The sequence below is a fragment of the Gnatocerus cornutus genome, chromosome 4 (genome assembly GCF_029298725.1).
Source record: "Gnatocerus cornutus isolate USDA-ARS CGAHR chromosome 4, icGnaCorn1.1, whole genome shotgun sequence".
Lineage (NCBI taxonomy): Eukaryota > Metazoa > Arthropoda > Insecta > Coleoptera > Tenebrionidae > Gnatocerus > Gnatocerus cornutus.
The window spans coordinates 18202280-18217374 of record NC_142236.1 but is presented as its reverse complement, the minus strand read 5'-3'; the positions used below and the strand labels follow the sequence as shown (position 1 = coordinate 18217374).

Here is a 15095-nt window from a genome sequence, read left to right as displayed (position 1 = left end):
GCGCTAATTATGGCACAAATTTTTCGTTATAATGAACTCAAGGTTTACAAAATCTTACTAGAGTTCATGTTTTGGGTGACATTTACATACTTACGGTTTTTAAATGCCTTAAATGTTGATACAAAACGTTATTTTGCATTTTTTAAATTAAACTCAAAAGCGCAAAATTAATCTGGCAACATTTCATTTCAAGAATTCAGTAATTAATTGTTGCCTAGTGGCTGACAATGACCATTTTTTTTAGAAAAGTCAAAAATTTTTTGAGTGTCACAAACTAGAGGAGTTTATTTCTCTATAGATGTATAATTTTGCTGAATATACCGACACGTGAAGAAAACAGTCGAGAACAAATGGTCCTCGATCTATTGTGACTTTGATACTGGTCAGGTGTTATCAAAGCTAATTGCAAACCATAGTAACCAATTACATGATTTATTAATAATTGTAACTACCAAAGTGTTACTGCGGTCACAAAATTATACTCCTGATAATTACCGGAAAATTTTAAACAGCATTTCCAATTCACAGTGTCTTAGAGTTTGATGTTCTTATGAGTTGGTCGGCTATTTTTTGAACAGCCTGTATATGCCCCATTTATTAACTTAATTCAGTAACTTCGTTATTTGTTAACCGATTTCGTTCGTTTTAATAGCTTTTGAAAGAAAAAAAAATGTCTAGACCACTTTTTGACCAAAGTTTTGATAAACGTATTATACAAGACCCTACACTGGAAAACCTATACAAGGTAAAAAATCGAAAAACTAACTAATTACATCAAATTCTAGGCATAAATTCTCTGTAATAGTCTGGATACAATTTTAATACGAAATGTAAAATTCATCCTAATTGCAATAAGAGGACGCTTCGAAGAAATATGTTTCTAACTTTTTTCCTTTATCATAACTTTTTCCTCACCGTTTTAATTAGTTTTTAGAGCGTTTGATATAGAGAAAAACTCTTTAAAATGGTGGTTTCCATAATAGAAGTAAGAGAGTGCAATTTAGTATTTGAAACATCTCAATTCAGAGCCTTTTAAAATGACAAACTCGAGAATAACCTTATTCTAAAATAATGTACAGGTTAAGATAGTAAATGATAAAGATTATGAGTAATTTTACAAATAAAAATTCATTTCTATGATTTGAAAGTCTTGTTAGGAGGAATAAGGAATGTTAGGAATATCGCTATTTTTCCAATAATTCGGTAGTTCTTAGTAACCCCCATAACCTCTTAGCCATGCGGAGATCTCAAAGCAATATAAATCTTCTACTTACAGTAGTGTCACAGTTGGTACATATCCAGTTAAAACGACATTTATAACCTGTATTACAATATTTACATAAGAATGTAAGTAATTACATGTAAATAAATGTAAGTAATTTTTTGTTTTCTAACCTGCAGTACCCATTATTTGGATTAATCCGTGAAGTTACATGTCAAAATGTGGTTCGTTCACAATCAAAAACGTTTTATCTTGGATTACGTAATCCCATCTATTAACCACGTTTCTGCAATAGCATCAAAATATAGTTCAGGACTAAATTTAATCCAGGATTTTATAGTCCGTTGTTTAATCAGCGTTTCTGCAATCGGCCCTAAAAGTTTCAACAGTTTTTATTGGTATTTTTTTAAATGTATTTTCTAAATTAGTTGTTATCTTTTTATTTATTTATAATTCATTTATTCCCTGTATTTTTAGATCATTATTGTTTTTTTCGGTCTGTTGATTTTATGGGTTAAATAATGATATTATTTTTTATTTAATTTTTTTCACTTCTTTAGTACCGATATTTTCTGTTTCCTAAATTAATTCACATACAGAACTGTAAAAAATAGTAAAAAAAACTGTTTTAAATGAAAAGCTACAGTAGATAAAAGTTGAATTCTAAAATATCTAAAAACGCAAACAAAAGAAAAAGAAACATTTTTTATTAAACCACAAGTGTCCGTTAGCAACGTGATGTCCATACCAAACCGATCAAATCTCTTTAAAATGCACACAAAGACAAGATTTGCATAAACCGACATTTTAGATAATGTCAGCGTTACCAGACAACCTTCTATCTACCAGAGCATGAAGAAAAATGCAAAAATTGCAAGGTTTCATTTTATGCAAGAATTGCCATTTTTTTAAAGCAAAACATGTTGAGGGCCACTGATTTCTCAACTGCAAAACTTAGGACAGGGCGCGGGAAACGGAGCGAATTATACGTTAGACATTACCAAAGTTAGAGAACATTCAATGTTACGACAGACAAAAAAACAAAAAGTTTTTATAGTCTGTAATGTCGTTTCGTGCGTCTTGTTTACGTTTAAAACTGGATTTTACTTAAAAAAATTAGAATTTATAGTGATACTTACTTTCCACTTCACTTTATCTTTAGGGATATCTTGAGTCATCAGTATGATTATTATCAAAAAAAATTTATTGTCAATAACAGATTAAAAAGACATTTCTCTAAATTTCAGGATTATCCGAACGTTATTTATGCGCCAAGGCCACAGTAAAACTGTTCGTCACTCCACTATACTCATGGAGATCGCCAAACTCGTTCTTATGGTGTCCATGATGACTAATTCTGTACTCTCCAGCCTCCACCTTCTCCCCCACGTCCCATTCTATCGTAACTTGGCTTTCACCGGTGTCGTAATTCGTCTTCTTCCACAAGTACCGAGTGCTCCAATTAGCATCCGACGCCACCACGACCCAATCATCTCCTTGTGATTTTTCCACGGCGAGGTACGACCCGCCATGTTGGAAATTGTGTCTGGGGTTGCCTCCAACCTTCAAAACGTTCAAATCTCACGATTTTACAGCAGTACCAACTTACGAAAACGACAGAAACTGTGTCTCCTGTGGTGACAGTGTCTGGGGGTTGGACCAAGACGTCGCCGAAATTTTGACCGTCGGCCACGCCATCGCTGGCTGCTGGTCCAACGAGGGTTATGAGTTGCGAGGAAAAGTCGGGAGGAGTCGGACCGGGGTCCAGAACATCCTCCTGGAACTCATCTTCAAGAACTGTTTTGATTGTAATCCAACTTACCTTCATGAGAGCTTCGGCGAGTTGCTTGAACTTGTTGATGTAGAGGTTGAGAGTGTGGGGGCCGTAAATCGTGGACCCGCCTTCGTACCTTTGCAACTACCAGAAGATGTTAAAAGAAAGGAAGAAGCAATGGGGATGGTTACCTGGTACTCTTCAAACGTCGCGATGTAGTTCGTGTAGATGTTACTATGACCTGTCACGATCGCTTTGGTGTCTTCCGAACCTCCGTTCTGGATGATGGTATCCCTGACCGCGTTGCGGAGGCGGCGGCCCGACATTGTGGTAAATTCTCCGGGGACGGCGGCAAGAGCCACGTTACCAATGGTAAAAAGTTGGGTGGTGACGATGCGGGGCTGCCACGGGTACGGAAAGTCGATTCCTCCAGTGTTGAGCAAAATGGGCTTGGGGGCATGACAAGCAATATCTTCCTCCGTTGGAGGGAAAAGGAAGTCTCGGACCGCGTCCCAAAACGGGTTATCCGTCACTGTACCTTGCTCGAAGTTAAATTCACCAGGACCATCGGTGGTACCACCGGCGAAACTGTAACCCATAGCCGGTGGACAACCATGGATCTCTTGTTCGGTACCATTCGCCAACACAATCGTACTTTTTTCCTTCGGCATGTCGACGTACTGGTGGATGAACCTCACCGGTCCCGTCACCTCAACACTTTCCCCTTCGTACAATTCCTAGGAAAAAGAAGTAGTGCTGATAGTACCATCTTCAACTCCCACATACCTTTCCCTTCTCGTACAGCCTTGTGGCGATGATCTCGGTACTCTCCACCATGGTATCTCCAGGACCGGACGCGATGCAAAAAGCAGCGCTTCCGTTGCAGGTACTCGTTACAAAGTCGCACTCTTCGCCGGTGTCGATGCAGATTGGGCCTTTGATGTTGGGGGAGACGTCGCCCAAGTTTGAGGAGGCGAAAGCACCGACAAAATCACCCTGAAAGTGGTCGTTACTAAGAAGAAAGTTTGGGGTAAAGTGGTGGTACCGTCCCGGGCAGACTTCCTTCGTTTACTAGAGTTTCTAGAAGGATGGAGGCGTAGCCTACATTGTCTGTGGAGACGAGGCAGTTGGTGTTGTTCATGGACGTGGGGTGGATGGCGAACCAGTTGATGGCGCCGATGGGCTTGTCGTCTGAAGAGCGGACGAATTTCAGTTGAACCATTTCTTTGTCGACGTTGTAGTCGTATCTGGAAGAAATAGTATTATAGATTCCAAAAAAAATCTAAAGAGGAGTTAAAGAAACAGACAAATCTGAAGAAGATCTTACAAAGTTTAATGAAACAGAAAGACAAATTGTATATTTTGTGACTATCATAGATCTAAGAATAATACAAAAAATCTTTAAAAAAAATTGGACAGAATATTGAGAATGCAAAGAAAACAGAAAGAAACTAAAAAAATCTAAAAAAATATAAAGGATGTAAAAAAGTCTACAGAGAATCAACAGAATTTAAACATGAACTAAAATGAAAATTGAAAACAACGAAAACACAAAATATAGACACTACAAAGAAAATCTAAAAAAAATCGAATGAGTGAAAATAGTGACAATTCTGTCTAAAAAGTATTTTAAGAGAATTGAAGCAGAATTTAGGAAAAGTCAACAGAAAATTAAAAAATGTTAAACAAAATCAGTGGAAAATCTATATATAATCTAAAAAATCTAGACCGAATCTACAAAAGCTAACTATCTAAAGAAAATTTCGAAAATCTAATTAAAGCTTAGACAAAATCTAGAAACACAAAAAAAATTTAGACTAATATTTTGATAGAACCCAATTAAAATTAAAGAGAATCTAGAAAACTTAAATTGAAGAATAATTTGGATAAGCTAAAGAGACTTTAATTAAGAGAATTTAGAAATCATTGAATCAAAACCAGTTTTAAAAAAATATACTTAAAGAGCACTAGAAAATTTTAGATAAAGTAAAAACAGAATTTAAAGAATCTAAGGATACGGAAAAATCTCAAACGAATCAAAAGTATCTACAAAGAATTTTTATACAAAGTTTTATCTAAGTGAGAATGAATAAATAAGATCTAAAAGGAAATCTTGAAAACTGAAATAGAACCGAAAAAGGACTGCAGAAAATCTAAACTGAATAAGGAATATTTAATTTGAAACGAGAGAATTTAAGACATTTAAAGAGAATTAAAAGTCTTTTTATGGAAGTTCTAGAAAACCTAAGAATCTAACAAGAATCTAAATAAATCTAAAAAAACCTAAAAACTCCAAAAAGAACTTGAAATAAAATTTAGAAATAGCTTAGATTAGATGGCAATAAAATCCAGCTCATTACCATCACTCTACTCTCATGTGTAAATTTTCTAAACTTCTTGGGTGTAACTTCCTCTTTCAATTCTTTAGGGAAAAAATTAGGGGAAAATTGAATAACGATTTTTGAGGTTAACATGTTGTCAAAGTTTGGTGTATCAACAACTCACATTAGTTAAGAATTAATCAAAGGTTAGTTCTAAGAGAGATTTAAATAAGGATTTAACAAATTTTGGCAAACTTGCGCAGGACGATTAGCTTCTACGCATAATTGCTTCAAGTCAAACGCTTATTCTGCCAACTCTTTCCGATAAAAATTGCTAGGGGCTGTTGCCAACTTTACTTTTTTAATAAGTGGACCGATAGTAATAATCTATAATAATAATAATAATAATAAAATTATAATAATAATCTAATAATAAAATTAGAAAACATCAAATAAACTATAAGCAAATTTAGAGAATCTAAATAAAATCTAATAAGATTTTGAAAATCCAAATAGGTTCTAAAGAGAATAGAAACAAAATTTAGAGCATTTAAAGGAAAATCTAAAGAAAAATAACGGATATTTAATGAAAAACAAGAAAATTTGAGGAAAGTTCAAAAAAATTCAATCTATATAAATTTTGGAAAACTTAAAAAAAGTTGAAATATAAGGTTCTATAAAATTGGAATAGAACGAAGTGAGATTCTGATTAGGAGAATCAAAACAAATTTTAAAAAATCTACTGAAAGATTAAAGGAGAAAGTAAGATCTGAGGATTATCTAAAAAAAAAAAGACAAGAACAAATACTTTTAGAGATAATGTAAGAGTCGTCTAAGGATAATTTAGATAATCGGAAAAACATTTAAGCAGAACCAAGAATTTTTGTAGATGATTTGAAAATAATAAAAAATCAAAAGTTTAAAATTCAATCAGAAGTGGGATAGAATTCTAAGAAAATTCAAAGTGTTTTAAAAAGAATCTAAGAAGAATCTTAATAGCATTTAAAAAATTTTAAAACAATTTTAAGAATACAGAGAAAATCCCGAATAGTATGGACTAATAATATAAAGAATAGTTTGAAAAGAATGAAATGGATCTAAGAAAAATTCAACTAGAATTTATACTCACGTCTAAAGAAAATCAAAATATAGGTTATATTGGAAAAATTAAATAGAATTTGAAAAATCTGAATATTGTTTAGACAAAATCTGGAAAACTTATGAATTTAAAGAAAACTTAGAAAATCTAAAAAAATAAAGAGAAAATGTAGTCAACTTAGAGAAAATGTCGAATGTTCAATAAGAAACGGAAAAATTTGAGGAAAATCAAAAGGATCAAAAACTCAATAAAAAAATGTGGAGTCTGAATGAATTTAAAGAATATTGAAAGAAAGCCTAAAAACTTTTAAAGAGAATATAAAAAGAATTTTGTTGAATTTAAAGCATTTTAAAAAGATCTACGAGAAGTTTTGAAAATTTCTTGAATTCAGCGAAAATTTAGAGAATCTAAATACCATAAAATCTGGGAGAATCTAAGACAAAATGATCTCAAAAAAACTTTCAAATATAAGACTCTAGAAAATTCAAAGAAAATTATGAAGACTTAAAAAGTATTGAAAAAGAATGTATGCACCATTTAGAGAAAATGTTGAAAAACAAACATGGATTTACAACATTTAAACAGAATTAAGACATTGTTTAGACATTGAGGATGTGATACATTTAAAAACAACCTAGAAAATCTAAAAATCTAAAAGAAAAATCAGAATATAAGAAATAACTAAAGAGGATCAGAATTACTAGAAACTAAAGAAGTTAAGAAGAATTGAAAAAAAACTAAAAGAAAATCTATAAAATTGAGATAAAATCTAAATATGATTTAGAGAAGAAGAAGAACTTCAAAGAAAATGTATACTAGATTTTAGAAAAGAAGAGCCCTAAAAGCATACTTATAAGGTAAAGCTAGAAAGTTTATAATGAATTGAAAAAAAGTCTAGGAAACATCAAAAATAAAATTACAGTCGATCTAGACAAAACCTAAAATATGAAAAAAAAAATAGAGAGCATTTGCGAAACATCCACAAAAAAGTCAATTAAATTAAATTGAATTAAAAAAGGTTATATAATTTCAAGTTCAAAAGGCGTTAAAAGACGAAGATTCCAAAAAACATAAAGAACTCTAAACTGTACGAATTAAGAAAGAATCTATAAAAAATTGAAAATAGAAATTATAGAACTGTTAAAAAGAATGGAAAAAAACGTAAAAAAAACTAAAATTTGAATATGATGATGAACGCGACACCATTCGTGGCACTTACTGGTTTCGTTCTTCCTCCGGGTTATACAAGTACGAGGCCGGGCTCCTGTTGATGTTAGCATCCAGAAGAATTCCAGAAGAAAGGAAGATCTTTCCGTCGACCATACTCTCATGGGCGTTGACAATTGACTAAAACGACCATCGTCTAATATTTCCCCATCTGAAGAAAACCTTACCTGAGTAATCCCTTCGACCAAAGCATCGAAAGTCTCTTCAACAAACCCCAAATTTGGAATATCAAACATAAGGTCCATTAGCCACCCCCCAGGGGTGGAATGAGTGTGGGTACCACTCAAAATCACGTTACTTTCAGTGTAGGTGTCATTGTACTTCTTCGCCAAGTTCTGCAAAACCGCTCTTCTGACTCCATGAGCCATAGACTGAGAGTCTACAGAAACGAAGACGACTCTTTTGATACCATCATCGACGATGAAGGCTCTTGAGAATTGTCTCAGGTGAAGACCGCATCCAACTTGGCTCAATTTCGCATAGCCCATCTTCAAGAAAAAACTGTCAAAAAGTGTTAAATTGTCTTCGGAAACTTACAAAGATTATCTCAGCCGGGGGACCGGTGCAGTCGGCTCTGCCGACTCCGATCTTGTAGTCAGCGGAGATGAGTGCCGTCTGAAGGAGCACGAAGAGTGCTAACACTGTTGCCCGGGTAGTCATGATTTGGGACTAGTTCGGAGCGGTGCGATTTTTGGGTTTTTATAACTTGGAGTAATGTAATAAATTAAGATAAATAAAGTGACAGTTTGTAAATCCGAAGATTAAGAAAGGTAATAAAAGTCGATTGATTGAGTATGTTGAAGATAATCTACTTAAGCTGTTGGGGATTAGTTAGCACTTTTGTTGGTCGTTTTGGGGAAAACAGTGATGGTGTGAAAATTTCTTTTAAATTGATAATTATGTAACAAAATAACAAAAAAGTAAAAAAAAAAAAAAAATTAAAGTTGACAAATTTGACAAAAAATTCGAATTTTGAGTTAGTTCCAAACCTAATTATTTTTTTTTAAATTTCAATATTGTGTAATTTGGCCGTTTAAACAATTTGGCAACACTGATATAGTCAGAAATATCAAATTTAATCGACATTCGAGAAATTTGAATTTAATGTAAAAACAAAAATTCTGAAAAAAGTTCTGTTTTTTTCTGAAATTTTCTAATTTTGTTATAAGACAGTTTTATATACAGGGTGTTTTTGAAATGCATGTACAAAACAGTTCTGCGCTATTCCAGAAAGTATGAAGTATAAAAAAACATTTTTTAAATCAAAAACTGACAAGATAAAATTAATCACAATCCACGTATTTTCTACACCACTGCCAAAAAACGCACCGGAATTGACTTGTTTTCTAAGCGATCAGCAGCTCGACTTTTTGTTCACTTTTTAATCAGTGGCGCACATGCAAATTTATTGAAATTTTTTAACAATTTTATCTCGAAAACAAAAAGACTTTTACTAGAACTTTTTTCTCTTAATAGGTTGAATTTGTGACAAGGAATTACCACACTTTTTTTGAACGTGCATTTCTAAACATTTTGTATACAGGGTGAACCCGAATAAAGTGCAAAGATTTTAACCCCAATATCAGACACGGCTGTAGAACTTGATTAAACCACTGTTTCCCAATGACACTTCAAAAACCATTCAAACAAAAAACGTTTGCCCTCGCTCTTATCGAATTTGATTAACTTTTACTTAATTACTGATTTTAAATTTAGAACACATTTCAAAAATTTGGTACCGCGAAAAATTATGTTTCGATTCATTAGTAAGGTGTATTTTTTAAACTCGCTTTATGAATCAAACTACAATTTCAATTAGAAATGAAATAATAAAGAAGTTATCTGAAGTTATTACGAAAAATGATCAAATGCCCTCCATTGACAACCCAAAATGTCAATATGCTTAAATTTAGTTTTACCCAAAGCTCCGATAATAGTTATTTATTATACAAGACGATAAAGGACCACTTTAACCATCGAGTGAATATAGTTAATACACGAGTGGCGCAGCAGTAAAATTTAAAACACTTTATCTACCCTTCATGTTAAAGTAGCACTTTATCTACTCTTGATGTTAAAACGCAAGTTAGCCTTGCATTTTTAAGAAATAAAGCACACTTTGAAAGCTACTACAGAAAAAAGACATTTTTTATATACCTGCATCATAATCTTAAATTAAAACACGCAAAAGCGTACAAAAAGGGGTTCTTAAAACACTAAAGCTTTAAAGTTGTCTAGGTAACAAAAAATAGTAAAATGTCAGGACCAATTTTTATTTATAATACATATAAATAAACATAAAAATTACAATTACTATTGTTTGAAATTTCAAAGCCCACCGCTTTAAGCTGGTTACTGTTGTTGGTTGCTTCTAATTTATAACTAGTAAAAGCTTTTTTATTTTCATTCTTCTGTTGGACGTCTATAGCTTTTGATGAAGTTGATTTAGCAACCGATGTGTTCAGAACACCAGCAATGCGTTTGGAAACAACTATTTTGTTTGAACTGGATTCTTCAATATAGCCACTAGCTACACTCGAATATTTTCATCTCTCCTGATGTTTCAACTCATCGATGCTCATACCAATGTTTGCCATAATCGTATGAAGTTCGTCGGAAAGCATGACCAGCATATTTCTCAGCGTCGGGTAGATTCAGAATTAATTGCAGTTCTGCATGTTCTGCTAGCCTTTTAATATTTTCACTCATTTTCTGAACGGATTATTACAAACATTAAAAAATCTGCTTAACAACGTAAACAAACAATTGCTAACCGTCTCTACGAAAACGATTCACAAACAACCTGATAATTTTATTGTAAAAATTCACATTTTTCAATGCTCCTAAAGGATTGTAAATGGATAAATATAATAAAAAATAGCGAATAACACTTGTATATACTATTTTGCCACATGTTTATTAGTGCTTTTATTCTCAACTGTTTGATGGTCGGACAACGCAAAAATTGGCTATTATGTTAAACTGCGTTGTCTGATATAGGAGTTAAAATCTTTGCACTTTATTCGGGTTTACCCTGTATTTAGAATCTAAAATTTTGTTTAGAAAAAGAGCTTTGACGTGAGACAAAAAATATTTTTACCTTGACTAAAATTTTGGAATTTTGTTTATAAGCTTCTAGAGCTTCTATGAGCGCATACAAATTTTCAAAATTTTATCTATAAATAATTAAAGACGACTTTGGAGGTGAACACAAGTGTTGCCGCACCCTGTATATTTCGAGCTGCCATTTTAATTGGTTAGTAGTATAAAATTCGAAAACATTAAACGTCGTTTTTGTCCTGAAACCGTTTCTTGAATATCATCTTAAGAAAAAAACCTCCTGAAAACCTATTTCGATCAATATTTTAGTATATTGGTGAAACAAACTTGTTTTGTTGGTGCTCATTTTACACAGAATTGTGCGCTGAATCTAAAGCCATCATCCAAATTCCGATACGTCAACAAATCAGTAAGTTATGGTTTATTAATTATTAATTAATTAATTTCAATTGCGCGTTGTCTCTAGAGGGTCAACATTTTCAAGGTCCAGAAATATCGGTGCTTCGTATCGATGAAACTATGACAGATAGAGAGGTGCGGTTTTACCATAGTTTTTCTAGCATTGTATATTCTTTGAATCCGCTCTAAGGTATCAAAAATTTAATGGTTGATTTTTGAACAAAAAGAGTTAAAAACGATGGGAAAAATTGTTTTTTTTGCCTGCTTTTCCTAAACTGTTTGTCCGACCGATCTAAAATTGGAGCATGCAATAGATTTCGAGCAGGTTTTTGGATTGGTATACAGATATTAAACGTCGAAATAACTTTATAAATAATATTTCGATCAATAACTAATTTATTTCTTAAGCAAACTTGCTTTGTTGATGCTCATTTTACGCAGAATTTTTCGTTGAACTTAAATCCGTTTTCAAAATTCCGTTGCGTCAACGAATAACTAAGTTATGGTCAATTAAAATTTCGGGTTGTCGTCATAGGGCCAAAATTTTGTAAGGTTCAAAAAGTTCATGTCTTTGAAACTACGACAGATGGAGAAATGCGGTTTTTACCATCGCTTTCCTAGTGTTTTGAGTATTAAAAATTCGATAGTCGATTAAAAAACATCGATTCAAACGATAAAAAATAGTCTTTTTTGTTTTTTGACCGTCTCTCTGAAACTATTTTTTTTGCCGATCTGAAATTTGACCAGATAATAGATTTTGAGCTGCTCTTTTATTTGGTATAAACTCAAGGGCATTAAATGACGCTTTTGCTCTGAAAACCATCTTTAACTATCATCCCAAAAAGAGCTTATAAAAATGATTTTCGGTCAATTTTTAATTAACTTCTCAAGCAAACTTGCGTTCATGAGACTCCTTTTACGCAGAAATTCAAATTTATAGTCAAAATTCTGATACGTCAACAAATAACTGAGTTATGGAGTGATATGTGAAAATTGATATAAAAATATTTGATTTCAACAGTTCAACTAAAACCATGAAATTGTTGTTAGTTTTGAGAAATTTCAAAATTTTGTTTGTGACCAAAAATTTTAAAATTTTAAAAATATTGTTGCAATAAAGTTATTTATCAAAAGATGATCGAAATTTTCAAGAGTTTTTTACTGTACATCTACGAAATTTACAAAATTTTAAAATTAGCAAAAAAAGTTACTACAAATTTAAATCCTTTATTTAATTCAAAAAACTTTAAATTATCTACGATTCACCGGACAATAATTTTGAGATTTTGGAGGCTAAACATCTAAAATTTGTCTTTTAAGCTCTATTTTTTTTAACTTAGTAAATAAATTAATTAGCAAATAAAAAATTATAAACTTACTTGTAGGAGAAAAGTTTAATTTCACAGATCAAAAGCAAACGTCATAATAACTAGTTTTCAAGCTAGTAGTAAAAAAGTTATTAAAATAAGTTGCTCAGAATTCACATTTCCTATTTTCAAAAATTTCGAAAACTGCCAATTTATTAATTGTAATTTATTATTCTAACTCTGCTCATTTTGGTTTAATGCAACGTTTTGCTTATTAATGCACGGTCTTGTTCAAAAGATCGTATCGCAGTAGGCCGAGTTTGCAACCTACAATAAAGTTAGTAGCATGAAAACGATCGTTTTGAAGTTCTATTGCTGTAATAAAATTTAAATTGCTTCTATTAAAATGAACAGAAACACGAGCTTCCGTCTATTTTAAGAACAACACACTGTATAATTTTTGTATTTAGTTTTTATTACAACTCTATAACTTAATTTTGATTAATTAATAAGCCGAACTGAGTTTCGCTATGATTTTTTCGCTAAAGTACTGTACAAGTTTAATACAATTAAAAAAATATATTTTTGTAATGTTATCATATGTATGTTGGTATTAAATTTGTCACTCAGTGCTAAATGTGGTAAGATCAAAAATAATGCAAAAATATCTACAATATAGAGAAAAAAATTGTCCACTCACGCGTAAAAACTTCTCGTCCAAAAACCTTCCACTTTACGCACTTGTTACACAAATAACTATATGTATTATTACAAAACCACAAAAAATCTCAATAAAATTAAACATTTGGCATTATCATCACTCCAATTACACCGAATTAGAAAATTATCCGACTGATCCCAGATAGATAGTCCACACGTAACTTCCATCCAATTTATGAACCAACATTGTAGCCACATGGTAATAAAAGTGAGAGCCGGCACGCAACATGTGAATAAAACATAAAATTGCACGTTCTCGAAACGCGAGCTTATAAAATTCAAGCTTTAAAACTGATCGCTGAGGGTTTCTTTCGCCGTCAAAAGAACAAGAGAAAAATTTAATCTACAACCTTTGAATTCCATAAATTTGTGCCCCAGACGAGACGAAACATGCTACATCGTGATTTTCATAGCTTTATAAATTTGCGAAATTAATTTCGTGTATAAGGGAGATTAATTAGTAATTACACAATCGTAAAAATAAACAAGGAAACTTTTTAAAATTAAACAAATTACCGATGAAGTCGCAGTCTTTAATGAAATGTCAAGATGATCAGCATTTCCAGAAAATGCTGATCAAAGCTCCTTTTACTTCCTTTATAAGTTTAATCTCGTAATAAAAACTGGAGAAAGTTTTGCCCGAAACGTTTCTTTTATCTTTTTTTTCAGTGACGTAACAAAGACGGGTCTAATCTGGCTGAGTATTCCCTGAATACAAATTTCGTGAATTCCTGAGAAGGCGTAATTTCATTATTAAATTTCACTTATAGGAGTCGGATTAAGATGAAGCAATTGTGTTAAAGTTGAGCTATTATTGTTTGAATTAAGCTCGTTTTGGTGATGGATAAAGTTTCACAAACTGTTGGTTTTCATTTCGTTGAATTTCAGTAAAAGTTTTTACAATTTATAATAGATCTTCGGGTATTAACGCGGTTTGCCGAGTTTTTATAATAGGTTATTGTATTGCAAGTGAGAGAAATGCGGTGTTAGGGACGAATGGGATGTCAACCACGAGCGTTATCATAATTACAGATGTAATTTCAGATTCCAATGTAAGCAAAAACGGATTTAAAACAAAAATCTAAAAACACAATTTTAGAAATGGGAGCAGAAAATACTAAAAAACTAAAAATTCACTAAAACTATAAAGAATAGAAAACGTTTAAAGGGAATCTAAAACTTTCAAACACAATCATAAAATATAAAGAAACTACATAGAATCTAAGAAAAGAAAAAAGAGGGAATTTAATCAATCTTAAAAGAATTTAAAAAAAAAATAAACAGAAAATCAGTTGAGAATTGAAAGTAAATCTAGAAAATTTAGAAACAATTGAAAATCTTCAGGTTTTGGTAAATTTTTCAGAATTTTCAGGTTTTTCGGAGGTTCGATTCTTAAGAATTTTGATTTTTTATAGAAAAAAGACAGTTTAAACAAAATACAGAGAAAAAGATTCCCGTAGATTGAAACAAAACCTAGACATCGATGAAGATGAACAGAAAGAAAAAGGAGAAGAAGATGGTGATTGAGAAAAAGAAAAAGGAAAAATAGAAGGAAAAAGAAAAAAAAAGGAAAAAAAGAAGAAGGAAAATAAAGAGAAAAAAGACAAGAAGTAGAAAAAGGAGGAGCAGAAAAAAACGGAGAAGAAGGAAAATAAAACACAGATATCGAAAAAAAGGAGATGAAAATAAAGAAAAAGTATTAAAAGAAAGAAAAGGAAAAGGAGATAGAGAGGAGGAGAAAGAAAAAGAGAAAGAACGAGAGGAAAAGAAAGAAGAAGAAAAATGAAATAAAAGGAAAAAATGGAAAAAAAAAGAAAAGAAAGAGGAGATAGAGAAAGAGAAAAAGAAAGAAAAGAAACAAAGTATGTAAAGTATTGAAGAAGTAGAAAAGAAGTATGTGAAGAAGGAGAAAAAAAAGGAAGGAAATAGAACAACAGGAGAAAGAGGAGAAGAACAAGAACAAGAA

The 15095-nt window shown here is 31.9% G+C and overlaps 1 protein-coding gene across 1 annotated transcript; it reads right to left on the bottom strand.

The window, feature by feature from the left end:
• Positions 1 to 2403: 2403 nt before the first annotated feature.
• LOC148176515 (pan-ceramidase-like) lies at positions 2404 to 8303 on the bottom strand. The gene is made up of 9 exons (XM_088034282.1): positions 8181 to 8303; positions 7811 to 8131; positions 7636 to 7763; positions 4042 to 4243; positions 3783 to 3992; positions 3188 to 3733; positions 3045 to 3140; positions 2832 to 2999; positions 2404 to 2785 (listed from the first exon to the last, which is right to left on the bottom strand). The coding sequence occupies exons 1-9, from the start codon at positions 8301 to 8303 to the stop codon at positions 2483 to 2485; spliced, it is 2097 nt and encodes a 698-aa protein (XP_087890408.1). The 3' UTR covers positions 2404 to 2482.
• Between the last annotated feature and the right edge of the window lie 6792 nt (positions 8304 to 15095).